Below are 24,757 nucleotides of genomic sequence, written 5' to 3'. Positions count from 1 at the left end.
TGGAAATGCTAGTCTTATATTATTAGGGAGGATTTTATTCCATTAAGGAGAAATATCTCTCACTATTATCGTTTCATCTCTCTTAAATTTATAGTGATTAATAACTCTTCAGTAATGCAAGCCAAATGTTACTGATATACAAATAAATAAAAAATAATATCAGAAGATTTTTAGGAAATTATAGATAATTTAGATTTCAGAGAAAGCAATGGCAACCCACTCCAGTACTCTTGCCTGGAAAATCTCACAGGCGGAGGAGCCTGGTAGGCTGCAGTCCATGCGCTCCCTAAGAGTCAGACACGACTGAGCGACTTCACTTTCATGCATTGGAGAAGGAAATGGCAACCCACTCCAGTGTTCTTGCCTGGAGAATCCCAGGAACAGGGGAGCCTGGTGGGCTGCTGTCTATGGGGTCGCACAGAGTTGGACACGACTGAAGCGACTTAGCAGCAGCAGCAGCAAATAGCATATTACTAGAAAGTAACAAGGGAAAGTTGGTAATCATTTGGCATCTGTAGTATATATATATATAATATATTATACACATTATATTAATATGCTAGAGAAAATGTGCACTTATGCAAATATATTTTATAAGATATTCTTCCATATAAATACATTAATTGCTTATGGTTTCTTAGAAACATTTTAGATTTATGTATACCTATATTATCTCTTTTCTTGGTGTATGTTTATAAATATTTGCCCTGACTCCAAAGTTATGAAACTGAAATGAGTAACTAATACCTCTTTTTCTCTCCAAGTGTAATATCTTATTATTTACATCTAGGGTTTAGAGAAAATGCGATTTTTCCTTTACACGAACATGAAGACTATGGGCACTAGGATACAGTGCATTTGGTTATGCTCTGTACTTCAATAGAGTGTAAGTGATACTAGTATCATGAACAGCAATAGGAGTAGATATAAACTTCTCTATCCCTTTATGTAACTCCTGTGCATTTAAAGCTTAGAACTGTACTATCTGATTGTATAGTTAGCACACCACCCAGGTAGCCCTGTGTTTGTTCACCATCAGCACTGCCATTGTGTGCTTTCCAAAATCAAAAGGATACCTCAATTCTCTGGGCATCGAAAGCACTGCCTATCTCCATACTTGGTTCTCAATCACCTATTGCTTTAATGATATATAATCATTGACTCTTTAATACTTTAATGTATAATCTATATGCCCAACAAGATCATAAACAGCTTAAACCAACACCATTATGAATATTCTTGATATATCCCCTGTGGAATATTACCTATAATTAGTATATGTTCAGTTACTGAGTCTTGTCCAAATCTTTGCGACTCCATGGATTGCAGCATGTCAGACTTCCCTGTCCGCCACCAACTCCCAGAGCTTACTCAAACTCATATCCATCAAATTGATGATGCCATCCAATGATCTCATCCTCTGTCATCCCCTTCTCCTCCCACCTTCAATCTTTCCTAGCATCAGGGTCTTTTCTAATGGGTCAGTTCTTCGAATCAAGTGGCCAAAGTACTGGAGTTGCAGCTTCAGCATCAGTCCATCCAATGAATATTCAGCACTGATTTCCTTTAGGATTGACTGGTTGGATCTCTTTGCAATCCAAGGGACTCTCAAAAGTCTTTTCAAGCACCACAGTTCAAAAGCATCAAATCTTTGGTGCTCAACTTTCTTTATAGTCCAACTCTCACATCCATACATGACTACTGGAAAAACCACAGCTTTGACTAGACGGACTTTTGTTGGCAAAGTAAAATCTCTGCTTTTTAACATGCTGTCTAGGTTGGCCATAGCTTTTTTTCCAAGGAGCAAGCGTCTTTTAATTTCATGGCTGAAGTCCCCATCTGCAGTGATTTTGTAGCCTCAAAAAATAAAGTCTCTCATTGTTTCCACTGTTTCCCCATCTATTTGTCATGAAGTGATGGGACTGGATGCCATGATCTTTGTTTTCTGAATGTTGAGTTTTAAGCCAACTTTTTCGCTCTCCTCTTTCACTTTCATCAAGAGGCTCTTTTGTTCTTCTTCACTTTCTGCCATAAGGGTGGTGTCATCTGCATATCTGAGGTTATGATATTTCTCCCAGCAATCTTGATTCCAGCTTGTGCTTCATCCGGCCCAGCATTTCTCATGATGTACTCTGCATATAAGTTAAATAAGCAGGGTGACAATATACAGCCTTGACGTACTCCTTTTCCTATTTGGAACCAGTCTGTTGTTCCATGTCCAGATTTAACTGTTGCTTTTTGACCTGTGTGCAGATTTCAGGAGGCAGAGCAGGTTGTTGGGTTTTCCCATCTCTTGAAGAATTTTCCACAATTTGTTGTGATCCACACAGTCAAAGGCTTTGGCGTAGTCAATAAATCAGAAGTAGATGTCTTTCTGGAACTCTCTTGCTTTTGTGATGATCCAACAGATGTTGGCAATTTGATCTCTGGTTCCTCTGCCTTTTCTAAATCTAGCTTGAATATCTGGAAGCTCATGGTTCACATACTGTTGAAACCTGGCTTGGAGATTTTTTGAGTATTAATTTGCTAGTGTGTGAGATGACAATTGAATGGTAGTTTGAACATTCTTTGGCATTGCCTTTCTTTGGGACTGGAATAAAACCTACCTTCTTCAGTCCTGTGGCCACTGCTGAGTTTTCCAAATTCGCTGGCTTATTGAGTGCAACACTTTCACAGCATCATCTTTTAAGATTTGAAATAGCTCATTTGGAATTCTGTCACCTCCACTAGCTTTGTAGTGATGCTTTCTAAGACCTGCTTGACTTCACATTCCAGGATGTCTGGCTCTAGGTGAGTAATCACTCCATCGTGGTTATCTGGAGGTAAGTCATGAAGATCTTTTTAGTTTAGTTCTTTGTATTCTTGTCACCTTTTCTCAATATCTTCTGCTTCTGTTAGGTCCATAAAATATCTGTCCTTTATTGTGTCCATATTTGCATGACAAGTTCCCTTGGTATCTCTAATTTTCTTGAAGAGATCTCTAGTCTTTCCCATTCTAATATTTTCCTCTATTTCTTTGCATTGATCACTGAGGAAGGCTTTCTTATCTCTCCTTGTTATTCTTTGGAACTCTGCATTCAAATGGGTATATCTATCTTTTTTCTCCTTTGCCCTTCACTTCTCTTCTTTTCTCAGATATTTGTAAGGCCTCCTCAAGACAACCATTTTGCCTTTTTGCATTTCTTTTTCTTGGGGTTGATCTTGATCACTGCCTCTTATATAATGTCAGGAAGCTCCGTCCATAGTTCTTCAGGCACTTTGTCTGTCAAATCTAATCCCTTGAATCTATTTCTCACTTCTACTGTACAATCGTGAGGGATTTGCTTTAGGTCATACCTGCATGCTCTAGTGGTTTTCCCCAATTTCTTCAATTTCAGTCTGAATTTGGCAATAAGGAATTAATGATCTGAGCCACAGTCAGCTCCTGGTCTTGTTTTTGCTGACTATATAGAGCGTCTCCATCTTTGGCTGGAAAGAATATAATCAATCTGATTCGATTTTGACCATCTGGTGATGTCCATGTGTAGTCTTTTCTTATGTTATTGGAAGAGGGTGTTTGTTATGACAAGTGCATTCTCTTGGCAAAACTCTGTTAGCCTTTGACCTGTTTTGTTTTGTACCCCAAGGTTAAATTTGCCTGTTACTCCAGGTAGCTCTTGACTTCCTACTTTTGCATTCCAGTCCCCTATAAAGATGAGGACATCTTTTTGGGGTGTTAGTTCTAAAAGGTCTTGTAGGCCTTCATGGAACCGTTCAACTTCAGCTTCTTCTGCATTACTGGTCGGGGCACTTGGATTACTGTGATATTGAATGGTTTGCCTTGGAAATGAACAGAGATCATTTTGTCATTTTTGAGATAGCATTCCAGTACTGCATTTTTGATTCTTTTTGACTATGATGGCTACTCTATTTCTTTTAAGGGATTCTTGCCCACAGTAGTAGATATAATGGTCATCTGAGTTAAATTCACCAATTCTAGTCCATTTTAGTTCACTGATTCCTAGAATGATGTCAACGTTCACTCTTGTCATCTCCTGTTTGATTACTTCCAATTTGCCTTGATTTGTGGACCTAACATTCCAGGTTCCTATGCAATATTGCTCTTTATAGCATCGGGCTTTACTTCCATCACCCATCACATCCACAACTGTATGTTGTTTGTGCTTTGGCACCATCTCTTCATTCTTTCTGGAGCTATTTCTCCACTCTTCTCCAGTAGCATATTGGGCACCTACTGATATGGGGAGTTGATCTTTCAGTGTCATTCTTTTTTGCATTTTTGTACTGTTCATGGGGTTCTCAAGGCAAGAATACTGAAGTGGTTTGCCATTCCATTCTCCAGTGGACCATGTTTTGTCAGGACTGTCCACCAAGACCCATCCATCTTGGCTGGCCCTACATGGCATGGCTCATAGTTTCACTGAGCTAGACAGGGCTGTGCTCCATGTGATCTGTTTGGTTAGTTTTCTGTGACTGTGGTTTTCATTCCCTCTGCCCTCTGATGGATAAGGATAAGAGGCTTATGGACACTTCCTGATGGGAGAGAATGACTGGGGGAAACTGGGTCTTGTTCTTATGGGCAGGGCCCTGCTCAGTAAAACTTTAATCCAATTTTCTATTGATGGGTGGGGCTGTGTTCCATCCCTGTTATTTGACCTGAGGCCAAACTATGGTGGAGGTAATGAAGACAATGGCGACCTCCTTTAAAAGGTCCCATGCCTGTACTGTTGCACTCAGTGCCCCTGACCCCTCAGCAGAGCACTTTCGACCCACGCCTCTGCCAGAGACTCCTGGACACTCATGGGCAAGTCTGGGTCAGCCTCTTATGGGGTCATTGCTCCTTTCTCCTGGGTTCTGGTACACACAAGCTTCTGTTTGTGCCCTCCAAGAGCCTGTTTCCCCAGTTCTGCGTAAGTTCTAGTGGCCCTATGGTGGGGTTAATGGCACCTCCTCCAAGAGGGCTGATGCCATACCCAGGTCTGCTGCACCCAGAGCCCCTGCCCCTGCAGCAGGCCACTGCTGAACTGTACCTTTGCAGGAGACATTCAAACACAGTTCTAGCTCAGTCCCTGTGGGGTCTCGGGGTGCTGGTGCACACAAGGTTTGAGCCCTCTGAGCATCTCAGGCGGTTAACATGTTTATTTCTAATTGTGATTTCTCCCCTCCTACCATCTTGTTGAAGTTTCTCCTTTGCCCTTGGACTTGGGGTATCTTTTTTGAGGGGATCCAACATTCTCCAACCGATGATTTTTCAGCAGTGAGTTGTAGTTTTGGAGTTCTTGTAGAAGAAGATAAGCACATGTCCTTCTGCTCTGCCATCTTACACCACTCTCCTCAAGACTAATTATCTGTTGAATGAGTGAAGATATGAATGCATACCATTTTTAATACTCTAACCTATGTTATGGTATTAAGTTCTCTTTTCACAAATGTTTTAGGCCCAATATTAAATGCAAGAAGCATAATCTATATTCTCATTGAGTCAGTTGCGTGGTGGGTGAGTAGGATGTACCATAAGAGTAGGAACATGATCGGTTTCAATCTTTGTTACATACGAGGACCTGACAGTGTGTGATGCAAGGGAGGTGCCTTACAAATATGAATTAATTAACTTCTTTTAAAAATGAATGCTTTTCACTTTTTCCCTCCAAGAGAAGGGCATCAAGAGAAGGGCATGTAGATTGCATGAGTTTGGTTTAAATACCATATTATTTGATATAATAGCTTATTTGTGTTACTTTTAGATCCTCTCAGATTGTGGCAGTTGCTGACTAAACAGAAAAATAAAGAAGTACATACTGGCCTGGTTTAGTCATAATTATTTGATTCACTCAGCAAATCCTTTGTCCTTGGCCAACAAAAGATCTCTAATTAAATAACATAGATAAAAACTTAAGGACTATTTTTCAATTCCTTGACACATTATTTTGCTAACACTCATAAATAACTGTGTGTGTGTATGTATATATATATATATATATAGATCATATATATCAGTTCAAGTCAGTCACTCAGTCATGTCCAACTCTTTGCGACCCCATGAATTGCAGCACGCCAGGCCCCCTGTCTATCACCAACTCCCAGAGTTCACTCAAACTCATGTCCATTGAGTCAGTGATGCCATCTAGCCATCTCATCCTCTGTCGTCCCCTTCTCCTCCTGCCCCCAATCCCTCCCAGCATCAGAGTCTTTTTCAATGAGTCAGCTCTTTGCATGAGGTGGTCAAAGTATTGGAGCTTCAGCTTCAGCATCAGTCCTTCCAAAGAACACCCAGGACTGATCTCCTTTAGAATAGACTTGTTGGATGCAGTCCAAGGGACTCTCAAGAGTCTTCTCCAACACCACAGTTCAAAAGCATCAATTCTTCGGCGCTCAGCCTTCTTCACAGTCCAACTCTCACATCCATACATGACCACAGGAAAAACCATAGCCTTGACTAGATGGACCTTTGTTGGCAAAGTAATGTCTCTGCTTTTGAATATGCTATCTAGGTTGGTCATAACTTTCCTTCCAAGGAGTATGTGTCTTTTAATTTCATGGCTGCAGTCAACATCTGCAGTGATTTTGGAGCCACCCAAAACAAAGTCTGACACTGTTTCCACTGTTTCCCCATTTAATTCCCATGAAGTGATGGGACCAGATGTTATGATCTTAGTTTTCTGAATGTTGAGTTTTAAGCCAACTTTTTCACTCTCCTCTTTCACTTTCATCAAGAGGCTCTCGAGTTCCTCTTCACTTTCTGCCATAAGGGTGGTGTCATCTGCATATCTGAGGTTATTGATATTTCTCCCAGCAATCTTGATTCCAGCTTGTGCTTCTTCCAGTCCAGCGTTTCTCATGATGTACTCTGCATAGAAGTTAAATAAGCAGGGTGACAATATACAGCCTTGATGTACCCCTTTTCCTATTTGGAACCAGTCTGTTGTTCCATGTCCAGTTCTAACTGTTGCTTCCTAACCTGCATATAGGTTTCTCAAGAGGCAGGTCAGGTGGTCTGGTATTCCCATCTCTTTCAGAATTTTCCACAGTTTCTTGTGATCCACACAATCAAAGGCTTTGGCATAGTCAAGAAAGCAGAAATAGATGTTTTTCTGGAAATCTCTTGCTTTTTCAATGATCCAGCAGATGTTGGCAATTTGATTTCTGGTTCCTCTGCCTTTTCTAAAACCAACTTGAACATCTGGAAGTTCACGGTTCATGTATTGCTGAAGCCTGGCTTGGAGAATTTTGAGCATTACTTTACTAGCATGTGAGATGAGTGCAATTGTGCAGTAGTTTGAGCTTTCTTTGGCATTGCCTTTCTTTAGGATTGGAATGATATGTATGTGGGGGAAACCCAGTAGCTCAGTAGTAAAGAATCTGCTTAGCAAGTAGGAGATGCAAGTTCAATCCCTGGGTTGGGAAGATCCCATGTAGAAGGGATCTTCAGCACACTCCAGTATTCTTGCCTGGGAAATCCCATAGACAAAGGAGCCTTGTGAGCTATAACCCAGGTGCCACAAAGAGACTGACAGGACTGAGTAGCTGAGCACACAAACTCACACAGAAGCACATATATGAGTAAAAATAACTTTAACATATTCTAATATCCAAAACCTTTTATAGGTAACTTCTCAGAAATTACTTTAAAAAATTTGTTTTATTAAATTCAACATAGTGGTAAATATCTTTAGCTTTTTATGGACCCCTTTTATCACCTTTTAAATCAAGAATAGGGTATTGCACACTTGTTTGTTATTACTACCTTACAAATCTCAGCTTTCCTATAACATGAAATCTACATAATCTCTTTCTCCCTTTCTGAAAACATAATTTATTTCTCTTCCCCAGGTCTTCTCTCTTAAACATCATATTGGTATTATGGCCAGTTCTCATAAGATTTTGCTTTTGCCATTTTCCGTCTTCTTTTTAGACCACAGTGGAAATAGGGGAACTAGTAGAAGGATCTTGGAAAAATTTAAAGTTAAAGGTTGATTTAAAAATCCCTAAAATGTAAACTTAGTCTTGATATCATGGGAGATGTTAAAAAAAAAAAAATGATTAGGGCCATTATCATGTGCTCCTAAAACTTATCAGGACTTTTTCTTTTATAAGACTTTCAAATTGTCTATTATGCTCAATTAGAACAAGTAGACATTTTATTTTAAATTTTCTGTACTTTCACTGACTTGGTTCCAAATATTCACCATCCCAGTTCAGATAAGAATGACTCTCCTGGGAATTGATTTTTTTCCCCACTTTACTTTTTATTCTTTATTAAAGACAAAAAAGATATGATATTTTAAAGATATAGAAATGGACTTGTTCTTTCATATAAACTTGACTCACCTCCGTAACAAAAAGTCAGTTGATTTCTTCTTTAACTTTTTAATTTAAAAGACTGTCTCTTTTATTAAATGGCTTAGGGAAAAATCAAAGTCATTGATTTGTGGATTTAGGGGAATATAAATCCCACTCATCTAAAAGCATGTGGTAAAATTTTTACCTAGATGTAATTTCATCCAAAATAGTACAATATGGGACTATAGCTGTATGTGTCTTAAGCCTAGACTAATAGTGCATTGTATGACACATTTGAAAAATTTTTACTGCTGCTGAATCTGACAAAAATATATTGGTAATTAAATTAGATTAATACCTATTGTTTTCTTCATTTCTATGATTAACAAATTTAATATTTAAATGTAAAGATCAATTTGGTTGAGAACAACTTTTTTTTTTTTAATCTACTACTTTATTGTATAACACTAGTGGAAGGAAAAGAAAAGCATTTTAAATCTTTTGTAGACAATGATTTTGAAGTAGAATGATGGCAGCAAGAAGTTTGATCATTTTATGTTTCACGTTCCTCATAATTATACATGAAAAAGCTAAGACCTAATATCCACCATAACTCCAAATAGCAAATTAATCATTGAGCAGAGACTAGTAAAACATGGGCCACTTGTTTTAATTGGTAAGTCATTTCTCAGAGGCTGATTGGACATAGAACATTTTTATATTAAACCTGAGAAATATTTTTATTTAGTTTAATTATACTTGGGATAAACACATACATTACTGAAAAATCATTCCCAAATGATTTTCACCATGATATGTTTTCATTTTGATTGTTAAATTATGATCCATCTACAAGAAAGTGCAATTAGTGTAAACTCAAAAATACTTTTCATTCGGTTGCCTTGCCTTTAAGATGGCATTAAATTTCCTCAAATTTTTTTTTTATTGAATGATCTCATTCAGAAAGCTTTTTAGCATGCAGATGTCAAAGGTAATTTGATTACCTTGTAGTTTCAAAGTGTGTCGTATATCATATCTAGACTAGCTATGTTGTAAAAATTGAATATCTACAGCAACAAAGATTTATTATAGAATTCATATGTTATGGGTCTTACTTTTCTAAACTGAAGGAAGTTTACCTAAGGTATTCTATGCGTTGATGATATTTGTGCAAGAAGACACTGACTAGATCTCAATTATATTATGAAATTAAAAATTGAATAAATAGAAAAACATTGTTTTTTACTGCATGTCATTTTAGTCCAGTGGTATTCATTAACAGATACTGATAATAAAGAGAAAGATGGCAGTCTTAGAGCAAATTAATGATTAGAGTAAAAAATTAGAGTGAAAAATGTAAGTACAACAAGAAACTGAATTAAGGAATTTACTATTCATTATTCCTATTGTAAACATCAATCTTTAGTCAATTTAAACTTCAGCATGCACACAGGTGTCTCATAACACTATAGACCAGCTCAAGTTGGTGAAAATATCTTATGATTAAGCTCATGAACCTTTTATTTTCTGCAAAATGCACCTTCATGAAAAGATTCAAAATATAGCTAATTACCTGGAATTATTTTAAATAATGGTTGGATAAATGATTTAAATGATGAATTAATTCTGTGTGTACTATAAAGATTTTTAAAAAAAGTCACAAGAAAGTCTTCTAGAAAACAACCATAATTAAAAAACTAGTAAGAGTAGAAAGGAGGGGTATTTAGAATGGCTTTTCCTACATGAAGTAAAAATATTTTTTGCTACACTGTATTACATAAATTCTGTGTAATTTATTAACACATATTTCAAATAAAGATTAAATTATTTCATTTTTTTCTGATTTTTGCACTACCATACAGACTATGTAATTTCTAAGATGTTTGAAAAAAATTTCAATTATAATAATACATTAAAGAGAAGAAACATAATTTTAAATAATCTCAAATGTATTGCTGTCATTTGTGCATGTTGATTTTACAGGTCTGGCTGTGGATCATTTCAGTGAACGGATATACTGGGCAGATCTTGAACTCTCTGTTATTGGCAGCGTTCTGTACGATGGTTCTGATTCCGTAGTCTCTGTCACCAGCAAACAAGGTTTGTGAACTGCTTTTGCGTCTGCCTTTAATTACCGCTGAGCATATTAAATACTGAAATACAGATACAATTATGAAAGCCTTACATTCTATGTTTCCTCAATTTATGTCTCTTTTCAGCTTACTGCGTACAGTTTTGTGTGTGTATTTGCCTGGGTACTCAGTCATGTCCAACTCTCAGTGACCCCGCAGACTGCAGCCCCCCCAGGCTCCCTGGTCCCTGGGGTTTCCCAGGCAATAATATTAGAGTGGGGTGCCATTTCCTTCTCGGGGATCCTCCCCATTCAGGAAGCAAACCTGTGCCTCCTGCGTCTCCTGTATTGGCGGGTGGATTCTTTACCACCTGCGGATCTCATTCCAACTTGTAGCTCTTAATATTCATCGCAATTTTCATTCCTACTACTTAGAATAACAAAGAGGCCACATCACAAGAACTTCTTGACTCCAGGACAAATGTGATGCATTGCTACTGGATTCAGAAAATATTCATTCTCTTTGTTGCTTCTGTGGATGTTCTTTTCTGAGCAGAAGACTTCAAGTAGTCAAGATTAGTGCCTGGGAACACTAATTTTTGTTTCAAATTGCAGTGATAAGTAGCAAGTGAGTTACTATATAGTAAAACATCATAGTAACATTTATTATTATAGGTAATTGATAGGGACACTCTCATCCATGGGAAAAGCAATGTGTAAAAAATGAGAGTGTACTTCTTCTGTAAGTGACTGGAGAATCTACCGGTGCTCTTCTTTCACAGCACCCTTTTTATCTCCATCTCTATGTCTATCTTCTGTTTTTCACTTTCCTTCTTTACTCCCTTCTGTGACTCACACTTTCCTTGCCAGGGAATCTCAGTTCTTTCTGCTTAATTTATTTCCCTTCTTTTTCTCTTTCTCTTTCTTACCAAAACTCCTTAGCTATTTACCACAATTTATTCACAATTTATACTTGAAATTTTATATTTGCATACTAATTTACAAGTAAGTAAATAAGTACTGCTTTGCTTCCTGTTCTTTTTTCTCTTTCTTAAGCAAAAGCAGAGAAGTTGCTAGAAGAATAATTGCATTGAACTTTCACTGTGCCCTTACTAGAAGAGTGTGTTTTTTGTATAATAACACTAAATGGAAAAAAAAAATTCAACATTCATGTAATTGATTACAAAAATTAACCCATTTTAGCTCAAGTGTATATTTTACTATTTCAAGAAGCAATAAAGGAAAATACATATTAAAAGACATTTTATGTTTTACAACATTTAGATAATAAGTAAAATATAAATGCTGTTATTTCACTTTTTATCAATTTCAGTACCAAAGTTATATATTTTTATTAAAAATTCTCTAAAAATAACCATTTTGTAAAATATGAGAAATGATTATTACTGTTATTCTCAGCCAAACTAATTGTATATATGATTGACATTCACCAATTTGTTTTCTTTATACTATTTTTAAAATAGACAATAGAATGTCAGATTTGGGGGGATTATTTTACTATTCAAAACCAATTTATGATTGATTAAAATTATTGTTCAGACAATTAATTTGACCATTAGTTTTATACAGTGGTGGTGACAAATAGATTCAAGGGATTAGATCTGCTAGACAGAATGTCTGAAAACTATGCACAGAGGTTCATAACACCATACAAGAGCCAGTAACCAAAACCATCCCCAAGGAAAAGAAATGCAAGAAGGCAAAGTGGTTGTCTAAGGAGGCCTTACAAATAGCTTAGAAAAGCAAAGAAGTAAAAGGCAAAGGAGAAAAGGAAAGATATACTCAATTGAATGCAGGGTTCCAGAGAAAAGCAGGGAGAGACAAGAAAGTCTTCTTAAGTAAACAGTCCAAAGAAATGGAGGAAAACAACAGAACGGGAAATACTAGGGATCTCTTCAAGAAAATTGGAGATACCAAGGGACTATTTCACGCAAAGACTGGCACAATAAAACACAGAAATGGTAGGAACTTAATGAATCAAAAGAGATTAGGAAGAGGTGGCAATAATACACAAGAACTGTACAGAAAAATTCTTGATGACCTGGATAACCATGATGGTGTGGTCACTCAACAAGAGCCAGACAGCCTAGAGTGTGAAGTCAAGTGGGCTTTAGGAAACATCTTTAAGAACAAAGCTAGTGGAAGTGATGGAATTCAAGCTGAGCTACTTCAAATCCTAAAAGATGATACTGTGAAATTGCTGTACTTTAAAGTCAGCAATTGGAAAACTCATCAGTGGCCACAAAATTGGAAAAGGTCAGTTTTCAATCCAATCCCAAAGAAAGGCAATGCCAAAGAATGTTCAAACTAGCATACAATTGCACTCATTTCATATGCTAGCAAGGTAATCCTCAAAATCCTTCATGCCAAACTTCAACAGTATATGAACCGTGAACTTCCAGATGTTCAAGCTGGATTTAGAAAAGGCAGAGGAACCAGATATCAAATTGCCAACATCCACTGGATCATAGAAAAAGCAAGAGAGTTCCAGAAAAACATCCACTTCTGCTTTCTTGACTATGCTAAAGCTTTTGATTGTGTGGATCAAAACAAACTATGGAAAATTCTTCAAGAAATGGGAATACCAGACTACCTTACCTGTCTCCTGAGAAACCTGTATGCAGGCCAAAAAGCAACGGTTAGAACTAGACATGAAACAATGGACTTGATCCAAAGGGGGAAAGGAGTAGGTCAAGGCTGTATATTGTCACCCTGCTTATTTAACTTATATTCAGAGTACATCATGTGAAATGCCAGCTGAATGAATCACAAGCTGAAATAAAGATTGCCAGAAGAAATGTAATTGACCTCAGATATGTAGATAACACTACACTAATAACAGAAAGAAAAAAGGAACTAAAGAGCTCTTGATAAAGATTAAAGAGGAGGGTTGAAAAGCTGGCTTAAAATTCAAAATTTAAAATATTATGATCATGGCATCCAGTTTTATCACTTCATGGCAAATGGAGAGAAAGTGGGAAAGATGACAGACTTTATTTTCTTGGGCTCCAAAATCACTGCAGACAGTAACTGCAGCCATGAAATTTAAAGACTTCCTCCTTGGAAGAAAATCTATGGCAAACCTAGATAGCATATCAAAAAGCAGTGGCATCACTTTGTTGATAAAGGTCCAGATAGTCAAAGCTATGGTTTTTCCATTGTCATGTATGAATGTGAGTGTTGGACCAGAAAAAAGGCTGAATGCTGAAGAATTGATATTTTTGAATTGTGGTGCTCGAAAAGACTCTTCAGAGACCCTTGGACAGTAAGGAGATCAAGCCAGTCAATCCTTAAGGAAATCAATCCTGAATATTCATTAGAAGGACTGATGCTGAAGCTAAAGCTCCAATACTTTGGCCACCTAATGCAGAGAGCTGATTCATTGGAAAAGACCCTGATGCTAGGAAAGTTTGAGGGCAGAAGGAGAAGCAGGGGGACAGAGGATGAGATGGTTGGATGATATCACTGACTCAACAGACACAAGTTTGAGCAAACTCCAGGAGATAGGGAAGGACAGGGAAGTCTAGTGTGCTGCAGTCCACGGGGTCACAAAGAGTCAGACATGACTGAGAACTGAAACACAAGAAAATGAGAATTTTGTGAACTGTTTTTGTGCAGTGGTTATCAATGTTATGTAAGCTTTATGTTTGTTTGCAAACTGTACAACAGAAAAGATTACTCTGTATAATAAGCCCCGCAGGAAATGCTTTGTGATGGTAAAATTGATTAAAGTGATGATGGAAATGTTTTTTTATGTTCTGAGTGATAAGTTTAATATCTTACATATTTTTACTGCTAATAAATCAGTCATCAATTTTATAGCTAATATTAAAAATATTCTAATTCTGAAAGTTTTTATGAACAGGAATAAGATTTTTGATATGATCTTGGATAAGTTTAGTTTTCTTAAGACTGACTGACTGACTTTACATTTGCAACTTTTATAACTCCATTTTTAAAAAATTCTAGGTTTGTTACATCCACACAGGATTGATGTCTTTGAAGATTATATATATGGAGCAGGTCCTAAAAATGGTGTATTTCGAGTACAAAAATTTGGCCATGGTTCAGTAGAGTACTTAGCTTTAGATGTTGACAAAACCAAAGGTGTTTTGATTTCTCATCGCTATAAACAACTAGATTGTAAGTATAATATTTTATACTATTGTCTATCTTGGCAAAGTTTCTTTCTTATGATTCTCAAAATAAAGAATTTTTAAATTCAAAACTCTTCTTGTGACTTAACTCCAGTAAGTTAAGTCACTTGAATTTTGATGCACCAGACTTTTCAAATTATCAAAGGCAAGATATAAATAATGCAAAAGTTTCTATTTCTGCTATAACAGATATGAAAATTTCAGGATTTGGCTGTGTTTTCTTGAAATTAGAATAAATTTGTTATAAAAATTTCTCTCATACTATGTTTTTCTTTCTAAATTCTTAATAAAACCTGTTATGTCTATAGTTACACCATGCAAGTAAGGAAATTTACCATTAGCCTTTTCACTCACTGATAACCAAGTAACAATTATACATCTAACATTTCATCTTTAAAGGTGTCTGAGGAGAACTGCTCCCAAGAATTGTATTTTCTCTGATTGTTTATGATTGTTACTACTACTTTCTCTCCTAAAAAGAGATAAATATTTGACATTGGTATCTTGAAAGATATGTTTCAAGCACAGCCATAAAAATATTGAAGAGCAAAGAAATAAAATGTGGCTGAAATTCAAGTGATCTGAGTTTATGTATCAGTTTACCCTTCAAAATATTGTTTAAGATTTACTTATATTAATAATTATTCCTTATGGTGAATAAAAAGGATTTAATTTCATTCAGTATGATCTGGAAAGGTAAGAATTGTATCAAATGAGTTCTGGGATCAGGTTAAAACAACAAATACTTCCTTAAAACCTTCTTCTATTCACAGTTTTGCTCTTTACCAATGACCTGACACATATCATTCCAAGGTTAATATGAGGACATCACCCTCTCAGCCTCTAGTTCTGTCTGATTCATATTCATAGTCAAATATCGCCACCTTCATGAAAAATATATAAAGTCTGCCCTAAGTATACTAGGTACTTGAGTAGTGGTTCTTACACAATGAAAACGACTTTCATAGTCACCATTTCACTTTCTCAATGTCATTTCTGTTTCATTCTAATGACAGATTCTGTACAGAAAGCCACAAACCAGCTGTTGCTATAGAGGATACTGATTGGATAGAAATTTAGACAAAAATAAATGTGGTACCCATTTATCCATGCACACATCTGATGGAAAGGAAACCACATTACACATGTTTTTTAGAGAGAAAAAGTCATGTTTTGTTTGTGTTCTAACAGACAACTACATATGGATTCCAAGCCTTTGTAAATATCAAAGGGAGTTGTTTCTGTCTGTTAAACCAGTCTTGAAACTATTTAAAATGAGAATTAGATCCCAAAGACTTCAGTTGGCTTGACTTTTACAATAGTCCTAAACTGTACTTCTGTGTCTCAGATCAACTCTTTTGCCAAAGGAAAAGTGACAAATTATGTGTTTGATTTCCTCTCCCTCATGGAAAATGTAAATTAAGATACATTTTCTATTAATAATAGATGCTGGGTTGTTGTTTTTATTTAGTCACTAAATCGTGTTTGACTCTCTTGTGACTCCATGGAGGCATGCAACCCCCTAGGCTCCTCTCTCCATGGGATTTCCCAGGCAACAATGCTGGAGTGGGTTGTCATTTCCTTCTCCAGGGGATCTTCCCAATGCAGAGATCAAATCCGAGTGTCCTGCATTGGCAGGTGGATTCTTTATCACTGAGCTACCAGGGAAACCCTTAGATATTGGTTAGTAATTTCTTTTTATCTATAAAGGAGTACTGGAATATCGAAATAATATACTCCTGGTTAAAAAGAAAATTGACGTTATTTCTTTTCAACATTGCTAATTCATCATTTAACCTTGTTGAATTTTATGTTTCTGAAACCTATTGTATTTATAGTTGTGTTCTTTTTTTGTTTTGTTTTGATCAGTACCCAATCCATGCTCGGATCTAGCATGTGAATTCCTCTGTTTACTGAATCCTTCTGGGGCCACTTGTGCATGCCCAGAAGGAAAATATTTGATTAATGGTACCTGCAATGATGACAGCTTGTTAGGTAGGTAAACTTCATTATTCTGTAAATAATGAATCACTGTGTAGAATAAATGTTCACAACTACTGAAACTGAGCAGAATTAGCTACTCAGTAATCACTGATATCATTTCCATGATATCACTGGTTTGTGAGTGCCTATATAAGCTATTATTTTCTCTGATAATGACTTCCTATTAGTTGATTGTACACTTATTACAAAGCTGCATTGAGCACCTACCATGCATGAAAGAGTAAATTAAGAGACCTTTTTATATAGCTCTTGTATCAGTTAAGATAATGATATTTCTGAGGGTACCAGTCAGCTGTTAGTTTGAACCAAACTACCAAATCCATTTAGTAACGTTATATTGAACAACTTCTGTGTGTCAACACTTATTTAGAAACTAAGTCTTAGTTTCCTCTGTAAAATCTGATAAATAATAAATACTACTACTACTCCTATTAATAATAAATATAATGAACATTTTGAGAACTTATGAGCAAAGTATAACATTAATTTAGAAACCAAGAACTAAGTTAGAAGCAAACTGCAAATGTTTCAGTTTACACTTTAGAAGCTACAGGTTGGAACAAACATTTAAAACCCAAAATATTATTTCAGATGTTGGAGTGTATTAAATAGCAAAACATAAAAAATAAAAACCAAAAATAGTGTGTTGAAAAGGGTTGGGGGAGAATTGTCTCTGGGATATCCAGACAGACTTTCAATAGTTTATTCATATTCAAGACATTAGCCATAATGGGAAAAAATGCTAAGAAAAAAGAAAATCAACACATTAATTTTATGTCACAGACAAAAGCACCGTGCTCCAAAATCACTTGCAGGTCACAGCAAACATTAAAATATCTTATGATTAAGCTCATGAACCTTTTATTTTCTGCAAAATGCACCTTCATGAAAAGATTCAAAATATAGCTAATTACCTGGAATTATTTTAAATAATGGTTGGATAAATGATTTAAATGATGAATTAATTCTGTGTGTACTATAAAGATTAAAAAAAAAAGTCACAAGAAAGTCTTCTAGAAAACACGTAGGATGACTTCATAGCAGGGCTTCCTACCTGTTGCATTAATATTTCTCTGTTAGAATGAACTCTTTTCATGAACACAGAATCTTTGTTCTCTGTCAGCATCTCTATGCCCATATCATTTTCTCCTTGTTCTCTGATGAGAGTTATATGCCATCTAAACACTTTTGCATTTCCTAAGGCACTCAGTGTCTAAAACTGTCATAGCTCTTTTATTTAATATATATTTTAAAGTACTGAATATCCATAGCTGAAGATCTTACAAAGACGCAATGATGAATGACACAAACACCGATAAATAGGTCTTTATGGGAATGTGATATAAGCTACAGAAGAGACACAGTTCAAACTGTTAGGAAAAATTTGATCATTATCCCAAAGATGAGAATTTCCTATAGAATAGGACCTTAGAATAAGATCTGCAAAGGCAAATTAGATTTAGGTTAAGCAGGAATGAATGAAGAGGACATTGAAACAGGAGAAACTGTCTGAAAACTCACGAAACCATTGAATGTAAAGAAAATAACGAGTCATTTATTCCAGTTAGTAAGTCTGATGTGCAAAGTCTGCTATTGGATGGTAGGTTGGAACATGCTTAGTGGAAAACTAACTGTGAATCTTGATTGGTCTTTTGGAAGAGTATTTTAGTGCCCGTCATTGTAAAGGGGTGCTCTCCCTAGTACTAGGATGAACCCTTCTTCCTTACCAATTCTCCCAATCAGAGTTTCCATGATCTCAATTGTGATGACAGACTAATAGAATTACATGCACATGTTAAAACATTATCTGGTGCATTTTTCACTCACTACTCTGCCACAGTCATGTAGGTGAACAGTGGATGGCCACGAGTTCTACTTCAGTTCAGTTGCTCGGTTGTGTCTGACTCTTTGTGACCCCATGAACTGCTGCATGCCAGGCTTCCCTGTCCATCACCAACTCTCGAAGCTTGCTCAAACTCATGTCCATCCAGTTGGTAATGCCATCCAATCAACTCATCCTCTCTCATCACCTTCTCCTGCCCTCAATCTTTCCCAGCATCAGGGTCTTTTCAAATGAGTCAGCTCTTCGCATCGGGTGGCCAAAGTATTTGAGTTTCAGCTTCAACATCCAACCAGTCCTTCCAATGAACACCAAGGACTGATCTCCTTTAGGAAGGACTGATTGGATCTCCTTGCAGTCCAAGGGACTCTCAAGAGTCTTCTCCAACATCACAGTTCAGAAGCATCAATTCTTCAGTACTCGGCTTTCTTTATAGTCCAATTCTCGCATGATTAAAAGAGTACTGGAAAAGACATAGCTTTGACTAGACGGACATTTGTTGGCAAAATAATGTCTCTGCTTTTTAATGTGCTGTTTAGGTTGGTCATAGCTTTTGTTCCAAAGAGCAAGTGCCTTTTAATTTTATGGCTGCAGTCACCATCTGCAGTGATTTTGGAGCCCCCCAAAATAAAGTCTCTCACTGTTTCCATTGATTCCCCACCTATTTGCGAGTTCTACATAACATCTCAGAAACAGATTCTTCAAAATGTCAACAACTCCTTCCTTGTAGACGATGCACCACATTTTCACTAGTTCCAAACAACCATAAGCAGTGCTCTCAAAGATGCCTCCTGGGCACTGTCTACTTACACTGTTGTTGGGGTGGGAAAGACTCCTGGGAGAGAGATTTGTACTTCGCGTGGAAGCACACAACTTAGGCTACTAGTGTGACATTTACATTGATTTGGGTGTTAGAAGTTTTTTGTTTTTTTAATTACCAAGTTGCCGATGGGTTTTGTTGCTTTTCTTTTATAAATAAATAAGACTGTCTCTTCTATATAACCTCTCTTTTGCCCCTTTACTTAATGTGAATGTCCTTGTAGTTGTTTAGTCACTAAGTCATGTCTGACTCTTTTGCGACTCCATGGACTGTAGTCCCCCAGGCTCCACTGTCCACGGAATTCTCCAGAAAGAATACAAAAGTGAGTTGCCATATCCTTCTTGAGTACATCTTCCCAACCCAGGGATCAAATCTGCATCTCCGACTTGCCAGGCAGAGTCTCTGTCATTGAGCCATGTGGGAAACCAATAATACAAATAATTAATTCAATAATCCAAAATCAACAAATACATAGGAAGACACTCAAAATTCTCCAAGCCAGGCTTCAACAATACGTGAACCATGAACTTCCAGATGTTCAAGCTGGTTTTAGGAAAGGCAGAGGAACCAGAGATCAAATTGCCTATATCCATTGGATCACTGAAAAAGCAAGAGAGTTCCAGAAAAACATCTACTTCCACTTTACTGACTATGCCAAAGCCTTTGACTATGTGAATCACAATAAACTGGAAAATTCTGAAAGAGATGGGAATACCAGACCACCTGACCTGCCTCTTGAGAAATCTGTATGCAGTTCAGGATGCAACAGTTAGAACTGTACATGGAATAAAAGACTGGTTCCAAATAGGAAAAGGAGTAAGTCAAGGCTGTATATTGTCACCCTGCTTATTTAACTTATATGCAGAGTACATCAGGAGAAATACTGGGCTGGAGGAAGCAAAAGCTGGAATCAAGATTGCCGGGAGAAATATCAATAACCTCAGATATGCAGATGACACCACCCTTATGGCAGAAAGTGAGGAAAAACTAAAGAGCCTCTTGATGAAAGTGAAAAAGTTGGCTTAAATTTCACATTCAGAAAACTGAGATCATGGCATCTGGTCCTATCACTTCATGTCAAATGGATGGGGAAACAGTGGCTGACTTTATTTTTCTGGGCTCCAAAATCACTGCAGATGGTGACTGCAGCCATGAAATTAAAAGAAGCTTGCTCCTTGGAAAGAAAGTTATGACCAACTGAGACAGCATATTAAAAAGCAGAGACATCACTTTGTCAACAAAGGTCTGTGTAGTCAAGGCTATGGTTTTCCCAGTAGTCATGCATGGGTGTGAGAGTTGGACTATAAAGAAAGCTGAGTGCTGAAGAATTGATGCTTTTGAACTGTGATGTTGGAGAAGACTCTTGAGAGTCCCTTGGACTGCAGGGAGATCCAACCAGTCCTTCCTAAAGGAGATCAGTCCTGAGTGTTCATTGGAACAATTGATGTTGAACCTGCAGCTCCAATACTCTGGCCACGTGATGCGAAGAGCTGACTCATTTGAAAAGACCCTGATGCTGGGAAAGATTGATAGCAGAAGGAAAAGGGGACCACAGAGGATGAGATGGTTGGATGGTATCACCAACTCAGTGGAAATGGGTTTGGGTAAATTTCGGGAATTGGTGATGGACAGGGAGAAGTGGTATGCTGCAGTCCATGGGGTTTCAAAGTGTCAGACACGACTGAGCAACTGAACTGACTGACTGACTGACATAGGAAGAACTTGACCTTTGGTTAGAGGTGAGGTGATGCTATGGATTAAACCAAAATCTACTCCTCTTTTTTTTATTTTTAGGGAAGTTTTTTTAATTACGTTTCTTTTGTGTTTTTTAAAATGTATTTTTTAATTAGAAGAGAATTGCTTTACAATGTTGTATTGGTTCCTGCTGTACAAAAACACAAATCAGCCATAATTAAATCACCTCTCTCTTGAGCCCCCCTCAAGGTCTATGACTTAACTAATTTTTTTGGCATCATACTCCCTCAGTTTCAGTTTCTTCTGTGTATAATCAAATTAACAGTAAATACTCCCACTATTGGTAAAAAGAATAAATACCTTGAAGGCTTATGTGCAAGGCATATTTTAAGTATGTTATATGCACATTATTTCATTTAATCCCCACAAAACTTTGATGATGTTATATTCTCATTGTCCCTATTTTTACAGATGAAAAATTGAAGTATGGAGAGGTCCAACTGACTGTCTAACAATACTTAATAAAATACTTAATAATGGTAGTACTCTAAGGTGGATCTAGGCATTCCACAGTCTTCATCATCATAATGCACTCTAGTGCCTCCAATCCACCCAAAGTACTTATGTCCAGAGTAATTGGAAAATGCTAGAAATAACATGCAGAAAGTGCCCAGCACAATGCCTTGCAAAAAATAGACACACAGCACTCTAATATAAAGGTAGCAAAAAAATTAAGTAATATTTTTTGGTAAAGAATCTGCCTGTAGTGCAGGAGACTCAGGTTCAATCCCTGGGTCAGAAAGATGCCCTGGAAGGGGCCTGGCGATCCACTACAGGGTTCTTGTATGAATAATCCCATGGACACAGGAGCTTGGTGGGCTACAGTCCATGGGTTCACAAACAGGCAGACATGACTGAGTGACTAACACTTTCACTTTTCACTTCGTAAGTTTTAAATGAGGAAGCATTTTATCTACATACACACTTAACCAAAATCTTAAACTCTTTTAGAAATTTTAGTTTTATGTTTTCAACCCGACCTGAAAGGCATGATTACAGAAAATGCCTCAACATTCATTTTGTAATTTTAAAAAAATCTTATATAATGCAAGTGTTAAAGTTATTCACATTGGCTTTCATATATATGAGCTTTGGTAATGGATTACTTGGAACACTTTGGTTAAGTATATAAATAAATGGAGTTTAGAATGATCGATTAGTATAGATAAAAGCCAATTAATTTTTCCTGACATTTGATATAGCTAACTTTTTCAGCTCTTTATAATTACTTGCCTTTCTTTAGCTGCTATTGTTAAATGATGAGTACACTGAGTATTTTTAATCTTCATGTAAGAAATTTGAAATTCAAATGTTACCCATTCTTGGAAAAGTATTCACTTGCTCTTCCCTACAGTTGATTATAATTGCTGGAGCTTGTCTTCTGGGGGCAATTTAGATATTGACAAAAGCAACTTCCATTTTCATTATAGAACTGTTACAGTTAGGTTTTGAAAGACTGTAACTCCACTTTCATTTCAACAGGCAGTGTTATATGTTTAAATTTCTGGTGCCTAATGAGGCACATTATAGAAATGCACATATCCTAACATGTAGAGATTTTGTGTTTTACATAGAACATCCATCACTGAAACTGTACCCTCCCACAGTAATCCTAAGTGTGATCATAATACTTTTAATAGTTTTCTTCACTATTCACATTCACAACTCCACTTAGGATGTTTCATGCTAAAAGAGTTAGAAATGTTTTGGTAAGTTTTAAACTAAGCAAATGTTATTCCCACTCCAGATCTTTCTTGAGAGTTTGATGTTTATATTCAACCCTTTGCTAGAGATTCCCACTTCATTTAAATAGGTATTTCCAATTTAATACATTCAGAGATAAAACACTTTAGGTCCTATGGCCCCTGAGTTTGAAACTAAAGGATTATCTTAGTTTTTCCTTTCCCTCTGATGTGATTTTTATATTCTAGTTATTTTTAGAATATGTCTACATTTATCTATCCTACATTATTTTAAAGCCATCATCTTATCCAGCCTGGACAATTTAAACTGAATCTTAATAGTCCCCTTGCTTTCAGTCTAACCCCATCATTAGAGTCATTCTTAGACATTCTAGACTTTTTAAAGACGTAACACTACTTTTGAGGAAAAGTCCAATATCCAAGAATCTCCTGTGACACTGTGCTTATCTCTTCAAATTCACTTGTCTTTCAGTTCCTTCCTTCACACTCTGTAATCCAGTCCAGTCTTAGTAACCTTCACTGAGTCCCTCCATCGCTCACCTTCTGGCTTTCACAGATTCCATTCCATGTGAGCTGGATTCTCAGGGCACCTCATGGGCACTCAGTACATAATGCTCACAAGGACTGTCACTTGGTAACTTACCAAATGAGTGCCTCAATTTCCTGTTGAAATTTAGCAATACACCTTGTGTTCCCATTTGTGTGTATGTGCATGGTATTTACTTATGTACTTCAAAATTTACAAAGCTCTATAATTCTAACTTTTACTTTCAAGTTTCTTATTTAATATTCACAACAAATCTATGAGTTAAGCTGTACATGTGTTGTTAAGGCTACTTTAAAGTAGAAATAACTAAGGCTTGGATAGTTTAATTTATGCATAGTAAGGAGCAGAACTAGGACCTGAAAACAAATCTTACTCTATCAATTGTCACTTTGTTTATACCATGTGTATGTATAGTGCCTCATGAGAGAGTATTTCATGTTACAAAAGCAGAATTTAGTAATGCCAACCTGAAGCCTCCCTACTTGAAAAAGTATTGGAAGCTGTTTTGCAATGCCAAAAATATCAGAATTTGTTTGACACTGCTGATTGTCTCTATGACAGTAGTTATGATACTTGAATTATTGTCATTTAATGTCACTGAGGCTCTTTAAGATGTTCTTGTGATTATTGCAGTGATATATTCAAGCTGCTGCTATGTCTAGGTCAATGTATCTTGAGTAAAGAATACAGGCTGTTTTGACTTCATACAAAATAAGTGTGACTTTAGAAAAAGGTATTTTCTGGATAAACTGCTTCTTAAACTATTGTTAATTGTCTTTGTTACATTGGACATTGCGCCCTGGTCTACATAGAGCAGTATTTCTAATGGAGAAAGGCCATGTCTATACATATAGAAAAAATAATCCAGAAAATGATTCCAAACCAATCTTTATCATAAATCAGACTAATCATATTTTTAAAACTAACTCTGTGACCTCAAGGAATGATCATCATTTCCTTTTCAAAGCCAAAATGTATTATGTAGGCAAATTATGCCTAAGCAGCTTATATGTGGAAATAGATGTTTCTGAGAGTTATCACCACCTTGTATCAAATCTAAGTAACTTTTTGTTTTGTGTGTTTATAAATATAAGTATGTACATCAAAGAGTATGTTTTCATTTAAATGTTTCCCTATGCTATAAACTTTATATATATATATATATGTGTGTGTGTTTCTATATGCACACTATACTATATATATTATATGTATGGCTACATATATATACTATAATATTTATAATATTTCAGTTTGGCTTAATATCAGACATTCCTTGAAAAATAAGAAATGTTTCCCCATACTGTGAAAAAGCACTTATTGGTTGGAAAATATTTTATTTTTAGAAAGTTTCAGTTAGTTTTATTGTTTAATATTTTAACAAATATAAAAAAAATGATAAATAGCACCTTAAGCCTGAAAAAGAATAAAAGTTAATTAAATATTTGTGTTCACTTTCAACAATAGTTGAAATCTGATTCTCTATTTTCAGATAGTATTTTGTTTCTTCTAGTTTTATATTAGGTGTATTTAGTTTTGGAATTTTATGAAAAAAAAATTGT

The 24,757-nt window shown here is 36.3% G+C and overlaps 1 protein-coding gene across 1 annotated transcript in view; it reads left to right on the top strand.

Annotated features, from left to right (window-relative positions):
* The window catches only part of LRP1B (LDL receptor related protein 1B), a 762,233-nt gene that overhangs the window by 627,301 nt on the left and 110,175 nt on the right, over positions 1-24,757 (top strand). The window contains exons 56-58 of the mRNA XM_040227930.1: positions 10,264-10,380; positions 14,342-14,515; positions 16,399-16,524. Of these exons, the coding sequence (XP_040083864.1) occupies positions 10,264-10,380; positions 14,342-14,515; positions 16,399-16,524 (417 nt within the window). The remainder of the gene's footprint in view (positions 1-10,263; positions 10,381-14,341; positions 14,516-16,398; positions 16,525-24,757) is intronic.

This window comes from Oryx dammah, unplaced genomic scaffold (assembly GCF_014754425.2).
Source record: "Oryx dammah isolate SB20612 unplaced genomic scaffold, SCBI_Odam_1.1 HiC_scaffold_27, whole genome shotgun sequence".
NCBI classification, from domain to species: Eukaryota; Metazoa; Chordata; class Mammalia; order Artiodactyla; family Bovidae; genus Oryx; species Oryx dammah.
This window is presented reverse-complemented; position numbering and strand designations above follow the sequence as displayed.